The sequence below is a fragment of the Scyliorhinus torazame genome, chromosome 8 (assembly GCF_047496885.1).
Source record: "Scyliorhinus torazame isolate Kashiwa2021f chromosome 8, sScyTor2.1, whole genome shotgun sequence".
Classification (NCBI taxonomy): domain Eukaryota; kingdom Metazoa; phylum Chordata; class Chondrichthyes; order Carcharhiniformes; family Scyliorhinidae; genus Scyliorhinus; species Scyliorhinus torazame.
In genome coordinates, this window is record NC_092714.1 from 158,903,247 (window position 1) to 158,919,285 (window position 16,039).

At 45.4% G+C, this 16,039-nt stretch overlaps 2 protein-coding genes across 7 annotated transcripts in view; one reads left to right on the top strand and one right to left on the bottom strand.

Annotated features, from left to right (window-relative positions):
* The window catches only part of phex (phosphate regulating endopeptidase homolog, X-linked), a 691,216-nt gene extending 681,307 nt beyond the window's left edge, over nt 1-9,909 (top strand). For all 4 annotated transcript variants that reach the window (XM_072514452.1, XM_072514453.1, XM_072514455.1 and 1 more), the window contains one exon: nt 6,420-9,909. In XM_072514452.1, the coding sequence (XP_072370553.1) occupies nt 6,420-6,522 (103 nt within the window). In that variant the 3' untranslated portion in view covers nt 6,523-9,909. The remainder of the gene's footprint in view (nt 1-6,419) is intronic.
* Nucleotides 9,484-16,039, bottom strand: part of LOC140428224 (cullin-4A-like) — a 195,504-nt gene continuing 188,948 nt past the window's right edge. For all 3 annotated transcript variants that reach the window (XM_072514450.1, XM_072514449.1, XM_072514448.1), the window contains 3 exons: nt 13,479-13,651; nt 13,167-13,319; nt 9,484-10,868 (listed from right to left, as the gene is read on the bottom strand). In XM_072514450.1, the coding sequence (XP_072370551.1) occupies nt 10,773-10,868; nt 13,167-13,319; nt 13,479-13,651 (422 nt within the window). In that variant the 3' untranslated portion in view covers nt 9,484-10,772. The remainder of the gene's footprint in view (nt 10,869-13,166; nt 13,320-13,478; nt 13,652-16,039) is intronic.

Below are 16,039 nucleotides of genomic sequence, written 5' to 3' on the forward strand. Positions count from 1 at the left end.
CCATTTCAGGGTGGATAAAGCTCTCCGTGCTCCCGGAGTCGAAGAGGCATGCAGTGTCGTGCCCGTTGACCTGGATCTGCATCATGGAGTTCTGCAGGTGTTTTGGCCGAGTTTGATCGAGGGTGATCGCACCCAGTCGCGGGTAGTCGGAGTCGTAAAATGGCCGCTGCCGTTGGTCGCACGTGTCGGGTCGAGAAGATGGCCGCCGACCAGATGGCCGCTCCCATGATTCGCACGAGGCTGATGACGCGTCAGAAGAGGACGTGTCGGGTCGGTGCGCAGCAGCATTGCGAGGCCTGCGGGCCTGATTTTCGGGCCGGCTATTCTTTGTTTTTCTGGCCCCTGGGTCTGGCCAGGCAGACCCTTGCAAAGTGCCCTTTCTTCCCGCAGTCGCTGCAGATCACGGAGCGGGCTGGGCAGCATGGGCGTGGGTGCTGGCCCTGCCCGCAGAAGTAGCAAGGTGTGCCCCCATGGTGAGCAGGTCGCCGCGTGGCGCAGGCCTGTAATACGGGTGAGTCTGAGCAAGTCCGGGGGGGGGGCTGGCAGAGTCCGCGGGGTACGTACCCAAGTTATGTCGGGCCACCTCCAGCGAGGAGGCGAGCATCAGTGTCTCCTGGAGGTCTTTTGCCCCGTTTTCGAGCAGTCGCTGCCGGATGTAGGTCGAGCGGATGCCGGACACGAAAGAATCTCTGATGTGCAGGTTCATATGGACTTCCCCTGTCACATCCTGATGGTCACAGTCCCTGGCCAGCGCGGTGAGTTTCTCAACAAACTCGTCAAACGATTCCCCCGAGCGCTGCCGGCAGGTAGAGAGCAGATGCCGGGCGTGCACCTCATTGACGGGTTTGACAAACCGCTTGCGGAGCAACTCAATCGCTTCCTCATAAATCGTCGCCTTTTCGAGCGTAGCGGAGATTCTGTGACTCACCCGGGCGTGGAGTAGACGCAGCTTGCGTGGCCCCAGGATGGGAGTCTCTGCGGAGTCCAGGTAGGCCTCGAAGCACCGCAGCCAGTATTTAAAAATGTCCTTTGCCTCCGGCGTTCGTGCTTCCAGATTGAGCTTCTCTGGTTTTAGGCCTGCGTCCATCCTGAATCAATAATGATGCTTCGAGATTAAACTGTAAAGAAGGCTTTATTAGGCTAATAACTATGCTACAGATTTGGACGAGAGCTGACTGCTATACAGACCATGAGGCAGGCCTTTATGTATGGCTCCCAGATGGGCGGAGCCCCCAGGGTTCCAAGCCTGGTCTTAAAGGGGACATCACCTTACATGATGATAAGGCAGTAACCGTTCATCACAAACACTATACTCCAAGTGTGGCCTAACTAAGGTTCTATACAGCTGCAACATGACTTGCCAATTCTTATACTCAATGCCCTGGCCAATGAAGGCAAGCATGCCGTATGCCTTCTTGACTACCTTCTCCACCTGTGTTGCCCCTTTCAATGACCTGTGGACCTGTACTCCTAGATCTCTTTGACTTTCAATACTCTTGAGGGTTCTACCATTCACTGTATATTCCCTACCTGCATTAGACCTTCCAAAATGCATTACCTCACATTTGTCCAGATTAAACTCCATCTGCCATCTCTCCGCCCAAGTCTCCAGACAATCTAAATCCTGCTGTATCCTCCGACAGCCCTCATCGCTATCCGCAATTCCACCAACCTTTGTGTCGTCTGCAAACTTACTAATCAGACCAGTTACATTTTCCTCCAAATCATTTATATATACTACAAAGAGCAAAGGTCCCAGCACTGATCCCTGTGGAACACCACTGGTCACAGCCTTCCAATTAGAAAAGCATCCCTCCATTGCTACTCTGTGCCTTCTATGGCCTAGCCAGTTCTGTATCCACCTTGCCAGCTCACCCGATCCCGTGTGACTTCACCTTTTGTACTAGTCTACCATGAGGGACCTTGTCAAAGGCCTTACTGAAGTCCATATAGACAACATCCACTGCCCTACCTGCATCAATCATCTTAGTGACCTCGTCGAAAAACTCTATCAAGTTAGTGAGACACGACCTCCCCTTCACAAAACCGTGCTGCCTCTCACTAATACGTCCATTTGCTTCCAAATGGGAGTAGATCCTGTCTCGAAGAATTCTCTCCAGTAATTTCCCTACCACTGAAGTAAGGCTCACCGGCCTGTAGTTTCCGGGATTATCCTTGCTACCCTTCTTAAACAGAGGAACAACATTGGCTATTCTCCAGTCCTCCGGGACATCCCCTGAAGACAGTGAGGATCCAAAGATTTCTGTCAAGGCCTCAGCAATTTCCTCTCCAGCCTCCTTCAGTATTCTGGGGTAGATCCCATCAGACCCTGGGGACTTATCTACCTTAATATTTTTTAAGACACCCAACACCTCGTCTTTTTGGATCACAATGTGACCCAGGCTATCTACACCCCCTTCTCCAGACTCAACATCTACCAATTCCTTCTCTTTGGTGAATACTGATGCAAAGTATTCATTTAGTACCTCGCCCATTTCCTCTGGCTCCACACATAGATTCCCTTGCCTATCCTTCAGTGGGCCAACCCTTTCCCTGGCTACCCTCTTGCTTTTTATGTACGTGTAAAAAGCCTTGGGATTTTCCTTAACCCTATTTGCCAATGACTTTTCGTGACCCCTTCTAGCCCTCCTGACTCCTTGCTTAAGTTCCTTCCTACTTTCCTTATATTCCACGCAGGCTTCGTCTGTTCCCAGCCTTTTAGCCCTGACAAATGCCTCCTTTTTCTTTTCGACGAGGCCTACAATATCACTCGTCATCCAAGGTTCCCGAAAATTGCTGTATTTATCCTTCTTCCTCACAGGAACATGCCGGTCCTGTATTCCTTTCAACTGCCACTTGAAAGCCTCCCACATGTCAGATGTTGATTTGCCCTCAAACATCCGCCCCCAATCTATGTTCTTCAGTTCCCGCCTAATATTGTTATAATTAGCCTTCCCCCAATTTAGCACATTCATCCTTGGACCACTCTTATCCTTGTCCACCAGTACTTTCAAACTTACTGAATTGTGGTCACTGTTACCGAAATGCTCCCCTACTGAAACATCTACCACCTGGCCGGGCTCATTCCCCAATACCAGGTCCAGTACCGCCCCTTCCCTAGTTGGACTGTCTACATATTGTTTTAAGAAGCCCTCCTGGATGCTCCTTACAAACTCCGCCCCGTCTAAGCCCCTGGCACTAAGTGAGTCCCAGTCAATATTGGGGAAGTTGAAGTCTCCCATCACTACAACCCTGTTGTTTTTACTCTTTTCCAAAATCTGTCTACCTATCTGCTCCTCTATCTCCCGCTGGCTGTTGGGAGGCCTGTAGTATACCCCCAACATTGTGACTGCACCCTTCTTATTCCTGATCTCTACCCATATAGCCTCACTGCCCTCTGAGGTGTCCTCTCGCAGTACAGCTGTGATATTCTCCCGAACCAGTAGCCCAACTCCGCCTCCCCTTTTACATCCCCCTCTATCCCGCCTGAAACATCTAAATCCTGGAACGTTTAGCTGCCAATCCTGCCCTTCCCTCAACCAGGTCTCTGTAATGGCAACAACATCATAGTTCCAAGTACTAATCCAAGCTCTAAATTAATCTGCCTTACCCGTAATACTCCTTGCATTAAAACATATGCACTTCAGGCCACCAGACCTGCTGTGTTCAGCAACTTCTCCCTGTCTGCTCTGCCTCAGAACCACACTGTCCCTATTCCCTAGTTCTCCCTCAATGCTCTCACCTTCTGACCTATTGCTCCCGTGCCCACCCCCCTGCCATACTTGTTTAAACCCTCCCGTGTGACACTAGCAAACCTCGTGGCCAGGATATTTATGCCTCTCCGGTTTAGATGCAACCCGTCCTTCTTATACAGGTCACACCGGCCCCGGAAGAGCTCCCAGTGGTCCCGATAATGGAAACCCTCCCTCCTACACCAGCTGTTTAGCCATGTGTTTAGCTGCTCTATCTTCCTATTTCTAGCCTCACTGGCACGTGGCACAGGGAGTAATCCCGAGATTACAACCCTCGAGGTCCTGTCTTTTAACTTTCTGCCTAGCTCCCTGAACTCCTGCTGCAGGACCTCATGCCCCTTCCTGCCTATGTCGTTAGTACCAATATGTACAACGACCTCTGCCTGTTTGCCCTCCCCCTTCAAGATGCCCTCTACCCGTTCGGAGACATCCTGGACCCTGGCACCAGAGAGGCAACATACCATCCTGGAGTCGCTTTCACGTCCACAGAAGCGCCTATCTGTGCCCCTGACTATAGAGTCCCCTATTACTATTACTCTTCTGCGCTTTGACCCTCCCTTCTGAACATCAGAGCCAGCCGTGGTGCCACTGCTCTGGCTGCTGCTGTTTTCCCCTGATAGGCTATCCCCCCCGACAGTATCCAAAGGGGTATATCTGTTCGAGAGGGGGACAACCACAGGGGATTCCTGCACTGACTGCCTGCCCTTTCTGGTGGTCACCCATTTCTCTGCCTGCACCTTGGGTGTGACCACATTTACATAACTGCGATCTATGACGCTTTCCGCCACCTGCATGCTCCTAAGTGCATCCAATTGCTGCTCCAACCGAACCATGCGGTCTGTGAGGAGCTCCAGTTGGGTGCACTTTCTGCAGATGAAGCCATCCGGGACACTGGAAGCCTCCCGGACCTGCCACATCTCACAGTCAGAGCATAGCACCCCTCTAACTGACATTGCGTCAATTAATTAAAATTTAAATTTAAAAAAAATATTTTAAAAAAAATTTCAAAGTTACTGTTAACTATCTAGCACTAGATTTCTAATAGAAATGCGAAAGCTAAATATAGTACTCTCCGATCTCTGGCTTAGATATCCCTCCAAATTATAATTAAGTTATTATGTTTAATTAGTTACCAATGCTCAAATTTTTTTTAATTTAGTGTAGAATCCCAACCAGCCACTCTGGCCACAGCTTTTCTGTGATGTCACTTCAGTTTCCCCCCGACACACAATTTGAAAAAGGTATAAAAGTAAAAATGAGTAAAAATCACTTACTTACCTTCTTACCTTCTGAGTGTCTTAGATGTTCTCAGGTTCTCTCGCTGACAGAGGCTGCTCCTCCACCTCCGAACCTTGACCTGCACAATGCTCATAATATAATAATATATGGCACTTACCTCACACCAATGGGTCTTATTATTAGGTTAGAGGAGGAGGGCGGGTGGGAGACACTACAGGTGTAGTGTCTCGGGTTTCCTCTACACCAGAATTTATTGGTTGGGGGGGGGGGGACCTTCCCAGAAGTCCGCGGGTCGAACTTCCGCTTCCCGCCTTATATATAAAAAATAAAACAGAAAAGAACAGACACGGGACCAGGTAAGGGTTTTTAAAGTCACTACTCACCTCCCAGAGGGCCCCTGCGCACCGCTGCCGCCGAAATCCAAAGGGCTGCTCCTGCAAGGTAAGGGTTTTTAAAGTCACTACTCACCTCCCAGAAGGCCCCTGCGCACCGCTGCCGCCTGTCTGCATGGGTTGGTTTCCTCCGGGTGCTCCGGTTTCCTCCCACAGTCCTAAGACGTGCAGGTTAGGTGGATTGCCCATGATAAATTGCCCCTCGTATCCAAAAAGGTTGGGAGGGGTTATTGGGTTACGGGGATAGGGTGGATGTGAGGGCTTAAGTGGATCGGTGCACTCGATGAGCCGAATGGCCTCCTTCTGTACTGTATATTCTATGTTCTGATAGAGGTCGATAAAATTATTAGAGGCACAGATAGGATGGATAGCCAGAGGCTTCTGCCAAGGGTTAAAGTGTCAATTACAAAGGGGCACAGGTTCAAGGTGAGAGGGAAAGTTTAAGAGGGATGTTTGGGGTAAGTTTTTCATGCAGTGTGGTGGGTTCCTGGAACGCACTGCCAGAGGATGTGGCTGAAGCAGGCACATTGGTAGCATTTAAGAGGCATCTGGATAGGTAGATGAATAGGGAGGAAATAGAGGGATACGGACTGAGTAAGGGCAGAAGTTTTTTTTTTTAAGTTAGGCCATCGTGATCGGCACAGGCTTGGAGGGCCGAAGGGCCTGTTCCTGTGCTGTACTTTTCTTTGTTCTTTGACTGAGCACAGAGTGGTGAATCTGTGGAATTTGCTGTCACAGAAAGCAGCTGAGACCAAAACGTTGTTTAATTTCAAGAAGTGATTAGACATTGTTCTTGGGGCTAAAGGAATCAAGGGATATTTTGGGGGAGGTAGAATCAAAGTATCAAACTTGATCAGCCATGATCACAATGAATTGCGGAGCAGGCCCGAAGGGTCGAATGGCACCCTCCTGCTTCTATTTGCTAAGTATGCTTGGTCTTCTATGTTCCAATACTTAAAACATTGTTCTCTCCATTAAAACTTGAAACGGGTTAATATTGGTGCTTGCAAGATTAATTCATTTCTTTTCCTTTCAGGGTAACTGGGGCAATGAGTAACTTTGAAGAATTCAGCAAAGCTTTTAGTTGTCCCAGGACGTCACTAATGAATCGAGGAGAGAAATCTTGTCGAGTGTGGTAGAGATTTCCCAAGGGTGCTGCTTATGTCATACTAACCTCAGATAGACAGAATATATCACTCAATGTCAACACACGATAAGAAAGTGACACCGACCCGGTGTTTAGTGAAATGCATCATTCTGATTTATTTGTATTTACATTGGAACCACATTGACCAACCATCTGTTATTTTGGCCTTTGCAGTCCCCATTTGCTTGTAAAACAGCCAAACCCCACAGCTTGAATTGACTCAGGTAATTCACAACTAATGGTTGCAGGCATTGACCATCCCCAACAAGAGGTCATCTAACTATCTCCCCTTGACATTCAATGGCATTACCGTCACTAAATACCCCCACCATCAACATCCTGGGAGTTACCACAAACTTAACTGGACCAGTCATATAAATACTGGGACTACATCAGTCTGGGAATTCTGTGGCAACTAATTCACTTCCTGATTGTCCACCGCTAATGCAGCTCGAACAACACTCAAGAAGCTGAACATCTGTTTTCGTACCACTTAAACATTCATTTCCTCCACGAGTGTACTATCCGACACACTGCAACAACTCAACAAGTCTTCCTCTGCCAGTGCCTCCCAAACCTCAGTTGCCTTATTGCAAGCTCCCCTCCAAGCCACACACCATCCTGACTTGAAACTACATCGTCCTTCGTCACCCTGGATCTCCTTCTAGAACAGCACTATGGGCGTTCAACGTTGCCTTCTTGAGGGCAATTAGGGATGGGCAATAAATGTTGTCCTCGCCAGGAGATGCTCATGTATGAACAAAAACGTCATCAATGGCACAGTCTCAATCAGTGGAGCTCAGCAGGTATCCATATCCAGTCTGAGCAAGGAGTAGCAGCGTTAAAATGCTGGGAACAATGTTCACTGGATTTGTGGAAACAATCAAATTATGCAGTCAAATTTTGAAAATATAAAATTGAATCAAGACAATTTTTCTTTTAGAAGTTTTCATTTTGTGCATATCATGTTGAGATACACTTGAACATGAAGCATTTCTCACATCGTCAGATAGCTTGATGCAGAATAAAATTGCCTTTGGTCTAACCTCAACAATACACTTCTTCCATCAGTTACCCTGTGTGCTTTCTGACTGACGAATGTTTGATGAAGAGCTGTTTACTCAGAGCCGGTTGGAGACTTCCAAGTCTAATTTCAACATGGGAGCCTTCCATCCAGCAAATATTTACAACTGAGTGATGAAAGGCTCGTGCCTCACCAGTTGTGACACCCAGTTCCCTGAAATTCAATCCGATTAAACCAGGGTATGATCATGTGTCATACGACGTGGATTTTAATTAGCCATCTGATCATTGGCCAATGGAGGTCATGTTCTGGCCCTGTAATGTGTCCAATCATGTTACACATCCAAACTTTTTGACATTGGACTCTTGTCATAATTTCAGAAATGCATCAATCTGCTCTATTGGTCCAATAAACACAAGACACTGAAACAGACATTGAAACTGAATAGTTAAATTTTGACCCGAACATTGTGGGTTTACTCTTGGGTGCTCTGTCCAACATTTTGATCAGACAGACAGCAGGGTCAATTTATGGAAGATTCAATGACCTAAGTCTTGATTAATGAACACCATATGGGGAAATATACTGATAGATTTGCCAACATCCTTAGACTGCTCAACATGTCAGCAGACGAGTATAGAAAACATCCAAACGTCTCAATGATTGCTATCCAATAATGTTAGTCAGCGAATCCATGCAGCCAATGAGAAGCCCCATTCCTGGCAGAGTAGGTCAGGGATAGATAAGGTGACACCTGCTCTTCCTTTAGGATATGACCTCCTGCTGGTAGAATGAAGTAGGTAAATTCACTTTCAAAGTCCATTTACGAGTGATAGGGTTTTTTTATTCTTCACTGACAATTTATACTGGATTATGTAGCATGTGCAAAGATCAAATAAATCATTTGAAAGATATCAAACATCTTCTGAATTCTCTTCTTCAAGTCATTCAAGGAGGAAAAACTGAAAACTTTCAGATCTCTAAAAACTTCTATATCCATAACAAGACCACATTGGATAACTAGATTTTCTTTTGCCCAGCAGTTCCAAGCAGAACTGACTTAATCAATAATTGCTGAGGTTGAGCCCACTCATGCTCTCTTCCAGACACCCACTGCCTCAGCTCTCTCTGACCAAGCTCACCTATTATCCAGATCTGACCCTCTCCTCCATTAGAAACTGCCTACCTTATTGCTTGGGTCCCTGCTATGTATTAGCAATGAGGCGAGATTGAATAAACTGGGATTGTTTTCCTGAGCAAGACAGAGGCTGAGGGGCGACCTGATAGAAGTTTATAAAATTATTAGGGGTTTGGATAGGGTGAACAGTTGGAGGCTTTTTCCCCCGGGGCGGAAATTACAATCACAAGGGGGCACAAGTTCAAGGTGAGGGGGGATAGGTTCAGTGGAGATGTGCGAGGGAAGTTTTTTTTATACGGAGGGTGGTGGTGGTCTGGAATGGACTGCCAAGTGAGGTGGTTGAGGCAGATACATTAGCAACATTTAAGACTCATCTAGGTAGACACATGAACAGACAGGGTATAGAAGGATACAGGCAGTTGGTCTAGATATGACAGATGATCGGCTCAGGTTTGGAGGGCTCAGGTTTGGAGTGCTGTACTGTTCTTTGTATTCACTCCCAAGGTCTATGTTCCTTTTCCCTCTCTGACCATTTCCTTGTCTCTTTATCATGTACATCTCATCTTCCCCAAGCTCAACCTTCCTCATTGGAGTGGGGGAGAACTGTCACCATCTCACCCTCATGCCCCATGTCTCTGGCCTCCACAGCTGTCTCCCATTCCAGCCACCATAATTATTTAATCAACAGCTCACTACCTTGAGCATTAGTGTCCCAGTCAATGATTACCAGCTAAAAGCAAAAGCGGCAACTGCCAGATCCATGTGTATTGAGATGATTAAAAATACAAAAATTACAGCTGATTTTTGCTTTAATTTGTCATTATAAATACATACGGTTACAAGTTGTGAAAAATTAAGCTATAAGTTGTATAAATGCAACACCAATAAAAACACTCAACCCATGGCAGAAAATCATTTTATATTCAGTTATCGCAAGACAAGACCCCAATAATTTTAGCACATTTTGAACTGAGGTGACATATTTACAATATGTAACAAGTTATCATAAAGCTCCAAGTTTTAGCTGACCATCTCCACTAAACAGAATGATTTACAGTGTGAAAGAATACATAAGAGGACATATATATCGTACAAAGCCTTGTCGTTCATTTATTTACATTCCTGCAAAATCACAGTGTAAATCCAATGAGTCATCCAAAAAGAAAAACTACTGTGGATAAAATCTACAATGTCTACTCACCTGCAGATTGATGGTGCTGAGTGAAGGCTTGTTTATCTACCAAAAGCAAATAGTGTGAGCAGGATTGACTTTAGAGTACCGACTATTACTGTAAAAGCAGCTAATATTTTATAGAAAGGTTCTATGGGATATATGTTTGAAATTCTAGTCTTTGGCACTTCAAGTACATTCTCTCTATTTTGAAGAAACATCTTTTGATTGATGTCAAAACAAGCTTGATGCACAAAATTCCATCTGTTACCCTGCAACGTGCAGTGGGTAACTCTTGCTCACATTTAGTGATTTTATTAGCTGTTATGGTTGTAAATGCAATTTGATGCATTTCAAAATAATTATTTTTCACTTCAGAAAAGCCAGTTTGCATTTTACACTCGGGGCCATGAGACAGTTAATTTTCTATATATTAATAACACTCTTGAAAGATTCCCAGCTGTGGCCACTGGTAATATATTGAGGGGAGTAATAAGTACAGACACATTTTTTTAAATAATGAATCGGAACTAAAAGAAAAGTACACAAGTTGACAGCATGAATAAGGAAACAATCAGTCATCAGCCACTTGAGAGAAATAGATGGACTGCTACTTCAAAAGTGTTTATATCTGCACCCTTTCCACACTCTTTAGTGAAGTGATTCTCAGGAAAGCAAAGATTGATGCTGAAATCTGTGTGAAAGGACGGTCATTGCTCCTGAAAGGGATGCCCAACAGCGAAACTCCCGAAAGAATCTCCTAATTTGTTTCAGAGACGTGGCAAAGACTGGATTGTGTGTAACAATCAAAAGAGAATGTGAAAAGAGTGGAGACGGAATCAGTGCTTTTGACATTTTACTGGCATCATGGGGTTGAGATCGAGCATCGACACAGTCCTGGTCTGTATTTTATGCCACATAGTGGTATTGGTTGGCATTGTCCGAGTCTCTCTCCATATAGTCCCGATCAATTAGAGACTCAATTCTTTTCTTCAGATCTCCTGGCTGAACATCAGAGATAAAGCACGGACAAGGGGAAAAACAAAAACAAGCACTGATTAGACATCAGACACCCTGATCTCTCTGGTCTCAGCACCTAATGTCTACATCATGTGTACAGCTTGATCTCATCTGTCAAAGCAACACATCTTAAACAGTCCCAGAAAAGCACCCTTACTGCAAGTGGCCTCCTTCTGCACTGTAAATTCTATGATAATCTATGATTATTCTAGGACAAAGGTTCGGCACAACATCGTGGGCCGAAGGGCCTGTTCTGTGCTGTATTTTTCTATGTTCTGTGTTCTAGATGCTGTCACTTCTTCTGAATTATGGAGAGTCACCATGGATCTGCTCCTGCTCCAAAGTAGGTGACCACCCAGCCCGGCAGTATAACAACATTGAATATGTTTCCTCTGCTACCTTGCTTCAGACTCGGTCTAATATGCCCTACTCTGAGCAAAGAAATCAAGTAAAATGAGCATGTCTCTGGTGCTTCTAAAGTTTGTGCGAATGTGGAATATATTAATTCACATTTCCCCTTCAAAAATCAATTAATTTTGCCCAGACTCCACCTCTTGTGTGACCACTCCCACAGAGTTGTTTAATTATCCACCACCATTCATGACAAAAAGTGACAGGACTGCAGAGCTTAGATCTGATCCATTGGTTGTGGATTTGCTTAGCAAATGTCAACAACATGCTGCTTCTGCTGTCTGGTGCACAGGTAGTCCTGTTTTATAGTTTCAGTGGGTTTATACCTCAATTGTAGGTATGCCTGGTGTTTGGTACCTGGGCTTGGTGGCTATGGTAGAGTGGGGAATATGTCAGGCAATGAGGTTACAGATTGTGAGAGTACAATTCTGCTGCTGCTGATGGCCCACATGGACGCTCAGTTTTGAGTTGCTGGATCTGTTGAATCTTTCCCATTTAGCATGGTGGCACACAACATGGAGGGCATCCTCCATGTGAAGGCACGATTCCATTTCCACAAGGACTGTGTGGTAGTCACTCCCATCAATACGGTCATGGACAGATGCATTTGCAACAGGCAGACGAGTCGAAGGAAAAGTACTTATTTCCCTCTTGTTTCCCTCACCACCCAGTCCAGCAGTTAGTCCTTTTGGACTCGGTCAGCTAAGTCAGTCGTGGTGCTACTGCGCCACTCTTAACGATGGACATTGAAGTCCGCCAACCAGAATCCATTCTGTGTCTTTGCCGTCCTCAGTGCTTCTTGCAAGTGGTGTTCAACATGGAGGAATATTGATTCATCAGCTGTGGGAGGGCAGTAGGTGGTAACCGGCAGGGCGTTTCTTTGCCTGTGCTTGACTTGATGCCATGAGACTTCATGAGGTCCAGAGTCAATGATGAAGATGCTCCCCCCCCCAAAAAAAGTTCCCTCCGACTGAATACCACTGTACCGCTGCCACCTCTCCTGGCTCTATCCTGACGGTGAGACAGGACAAAACCAGGAATGGTGATAGTGTGTCTGGAACATGTCAGGCTGTTACTGGATTAATCTGTGAGACAGCTCTCCTAATATGGGTGGTTTGTCCAATTTTATTCATATTTGAATTTTCCATCGTGGTTTGCTGGGCCATTTCAGAGGACAATTAAAATTCAGCCACATTGCTGTAGGCCTGGACCATGTGGACCAGACCAGGTAAAGACGACAGGTTTCCTTCCCTAAAAGGACATTCGTGACCCAGATGGGTTTTATGACAATCTGATAGTTTCATATTTAGGATTTTGTAACAGAACATGGTTCAAGGGATAAATGCAAGATGCTTGATATTTTAGCTGGTAAATAGACCGATGAGAGCAGAAATGGGCAGGATGGTGCCAATTTCAAATCACTGCTCTGTGCTCAAGTAGGTTAAGGCAGGACACTGCAGTTGGAATCGTGAGACAAGGAAGGAGAAAGTAAAGACCAAATTTTCCCCTCAGATCATTATCAGCGATTCTCGCCAGATGCCAATGTGAGAGTAGGTGAGAACGGCCGTGTTCAACACAATCAAACTATCTATCAGCACCATCTAGACATATAGGAACAGGAGATGACCATACAGCCCTTTCAGCCTGCTTTGCCTTTCAATTAGATGGAGGCTGATCTGTACCTTGAACAAAGAAAAGTACAGCTAAGATACAGGCCTTTCAGCCCTCTAAGGGTGGAAAAGATTTCCTGATTTCAGGGAGCGGTGGCATGCAGCCAGCACCGGGACAATTTCAGGGGTCAAAACGGACACACAGTCAATTCACTGGCAACACACCCAAATTATAGACAATATTATAAAAGACTTTCATTACCTTCACTGGAAATTTTAACTGGTTATAGAGTTCTGAAACAAGGAGGTTATGGCTGAGTGTCTTTCTCATTTTCATGATTCGAACTATAGCAGCATCTATTTGGTACTGTCTGTCTTGGAATACACGCTCAGTTGTGCTTGTTTGCTCCTCAACCTGAAAAGGAACAAGAAAATATGAATGGTGTTCCCCTCAAAATGCTGTATTTTAACATTCATTAGTATGAAGGTGACCAGCAACAATGACAATACACATTCTCATGACACGCTGAATGGAATTTTGGTGAAATGTCACGTCATTAAAGGAATTACATACCGTTTCTTTCATCTGGATTTGGTTAATCTTTATTCTGAACAGTTTGTGCTTGAAATCATCATTAAAGATTATCTTGTCTCCATCTTCCACATCTTTGCCTTTTGGAAGTTTGTTCAACACCCGCGCTTTCCCACAGGCTAAAGACTGCAATGTCCTTCTTAATTCAGCATCCTCTAAAGAAGGTCAAAATACAAAATAGAAATATTTAGTAAACCAAAACAAAGTGCACGCCTTGGAAAGTCACTCGTTAAATTTGATTATAGTACATATTGAAGCTTCGTTGGAAAGTTACCATATGCTTGCAACATGTATTGTTCTATAAGAATTAAAACGAAGAAAAGGAGAAAAATAAAAACAGCAGTCGGCATTTTGTCCCTCAAGTCAATTCTGCCATTCGGTAAGGCAGTATGGCAGGCAGCACAATTTTAGCATTTCTGCCTCATGGCTCCGAGGTCCCAGGTTCAATCCCGGCTCTGGGTCACTGTCCCGTGTGGAGTTTGCACATTCTCCCTGTGTTTGCGTGGTTTTCGCCCCCACACCCAAAAAATGAATTGGGCACAAAAATTTATTTTTTAAAAATTCTGCCATTCCGTGAGCTCATGGTTGATCTGTGATACAACTCCACATAGCTGCCTTTGCTCCATATTCTTAATCACCTCAAGATAAAAATCTCAGTTAAAACTAACAATTGATCCATCATCAAGTCTTTTGCTACCCTGGGTGTGATTTCTCATACCCACCACGAACCCTTTTGTGGAGGTGCCCCGCCGTTGGCAGGATCTTCTGGTCCTGTCGATGTCAACGGGGTTTCCCATTCTATGCAGGGGTTTGCCGTCAGCATGACCAGATTATCTTGCCGACAAGAACAGCCAGCTAGCTTTTGCACTGCGGTCCTTAGTCCATTACCAGTGGTTCTCAAAGTGTGGCCCATCCAAAATGCAAGCCACAAATGATCACAATAATCATCTTACATCTTTATTAACCAAACAAAATCCAACAGTAATATAAATTATAAAACTACATTATTGTTTCACACACTTATGATGGCTTTTGGTATGCATGAAAAGCTGGTCTGGTTGTGTGGCACCACATGAGAAGTGGGGATGAGGGTTCCAGCCTGTTTTCTCACTAAGCCTTGACTGTGGTGCTGCACATCAATGACTTACATATCTGCTTCCTACTATGCAGCCAATTTTCTATCCACATTGTTACTGTTCCTTTTATTCCATGACTTAAATGCCTACTGAAATGGCCAGAAAGCCACCCTGTTCAAGCCAGCAACACCCACACCCATGAACAAACAAAAGAACTGATTGAATGCCTTCTGAAAGCCCACGTACAGCACATCAACAGCATTATCTTCATCAATGCACTGAGTGCTGAATTTGGGTGCATTTGAGTGCTATAGTGAGAGTTTGGTGACTGAGGGATATTAAGGCTTAATTTTTATCTAAAGTCTAGTCTTTCTTTTATTCAGTTAATTAGCTTAAAAGTTGCTGTTTGGGTTTAGAAGGTGAGTTTTCAATCAGAGGTGCTACTTGCAGCTGGAGCTTGTTAATTAGTTCATTGGATTAGTCCAGTTTTCAGAGGTTAGAGTCAGACAGTATAAAGGTGAGCCAGCTTACAGTGCTGACTTTGTTTGAACTGAGTGCTGAATTTGGGTGCATTTGAGTGCTACAGTGAGAGTCTGGTGACTGAGGGAGTGCTGAATTTGGGTGCGTTCGAGTGCTATACTGAGAGTTTGGTGACTGAGGGAGTTAGGTGAGGAGGGAGCAAGGTCCTCCATTCATTTCATTTCCAACATTTCCTCAAAGAGCGCAAAGGGAGCTGGGGGTTTACAGAGAGTGCAGCTGACTGGGAGCAGAGTCGGAGTTCCAGTTGGTTCACAGGGTAGCTACATTCTGTAAGGTAAGAGTTGTTTATTTTGGGGTTTTTTAATTTTTTTAAGAACTTTATTTTTTGTGTTTTTTTTGGGGGGGTAGCAAGCTATCATTCTTTCATTTCGCAGAATCACCAATTTTCGAGAGTTCACTTTGGAGAGTAGCAACAGTATAGGGTCCTAACGGGTGTTGAATCTTCTTTTTTCCCCCCTTTCAATCTCTTTGTGAATTCAGATCAGAGCGGATGGAGGCTGGGCAGTTGCATTCTCCTCCTGTAGGATGTGGGTGGTGAGGAATACCACGAGCTGACTATACCTGCGGGAAGTGCACCCAACTCCAGCTCCTCAGAGACAGCGTTCGGGAACTGGAGCTGGATGAACTTCAGATCATCCGGGAGGCAGAGGAGGTGATAGAGAGGAGTTACAGGGAGGTAGCCACACCCAAGGTACAGGACAAGACTAGCTGGGTTACAGTCAGGGGAAGGAAAGCGAACGGCAGGCAGTGCAGGGACCCCTCGTGGCCGTTCCCCTTCAAAACAAATATACTGTTGAGGATGCTGTTGGTGGGGATGACCTACCAGGGGAAGGCCCTAGCGGCCAGGTCTCTGGCACCGAGTCTGGCTCTGTGGCTCAGAAGAGAAGGGGGGAGAATAGAAAAGGAGTAGTGATAGGAGACTCAATG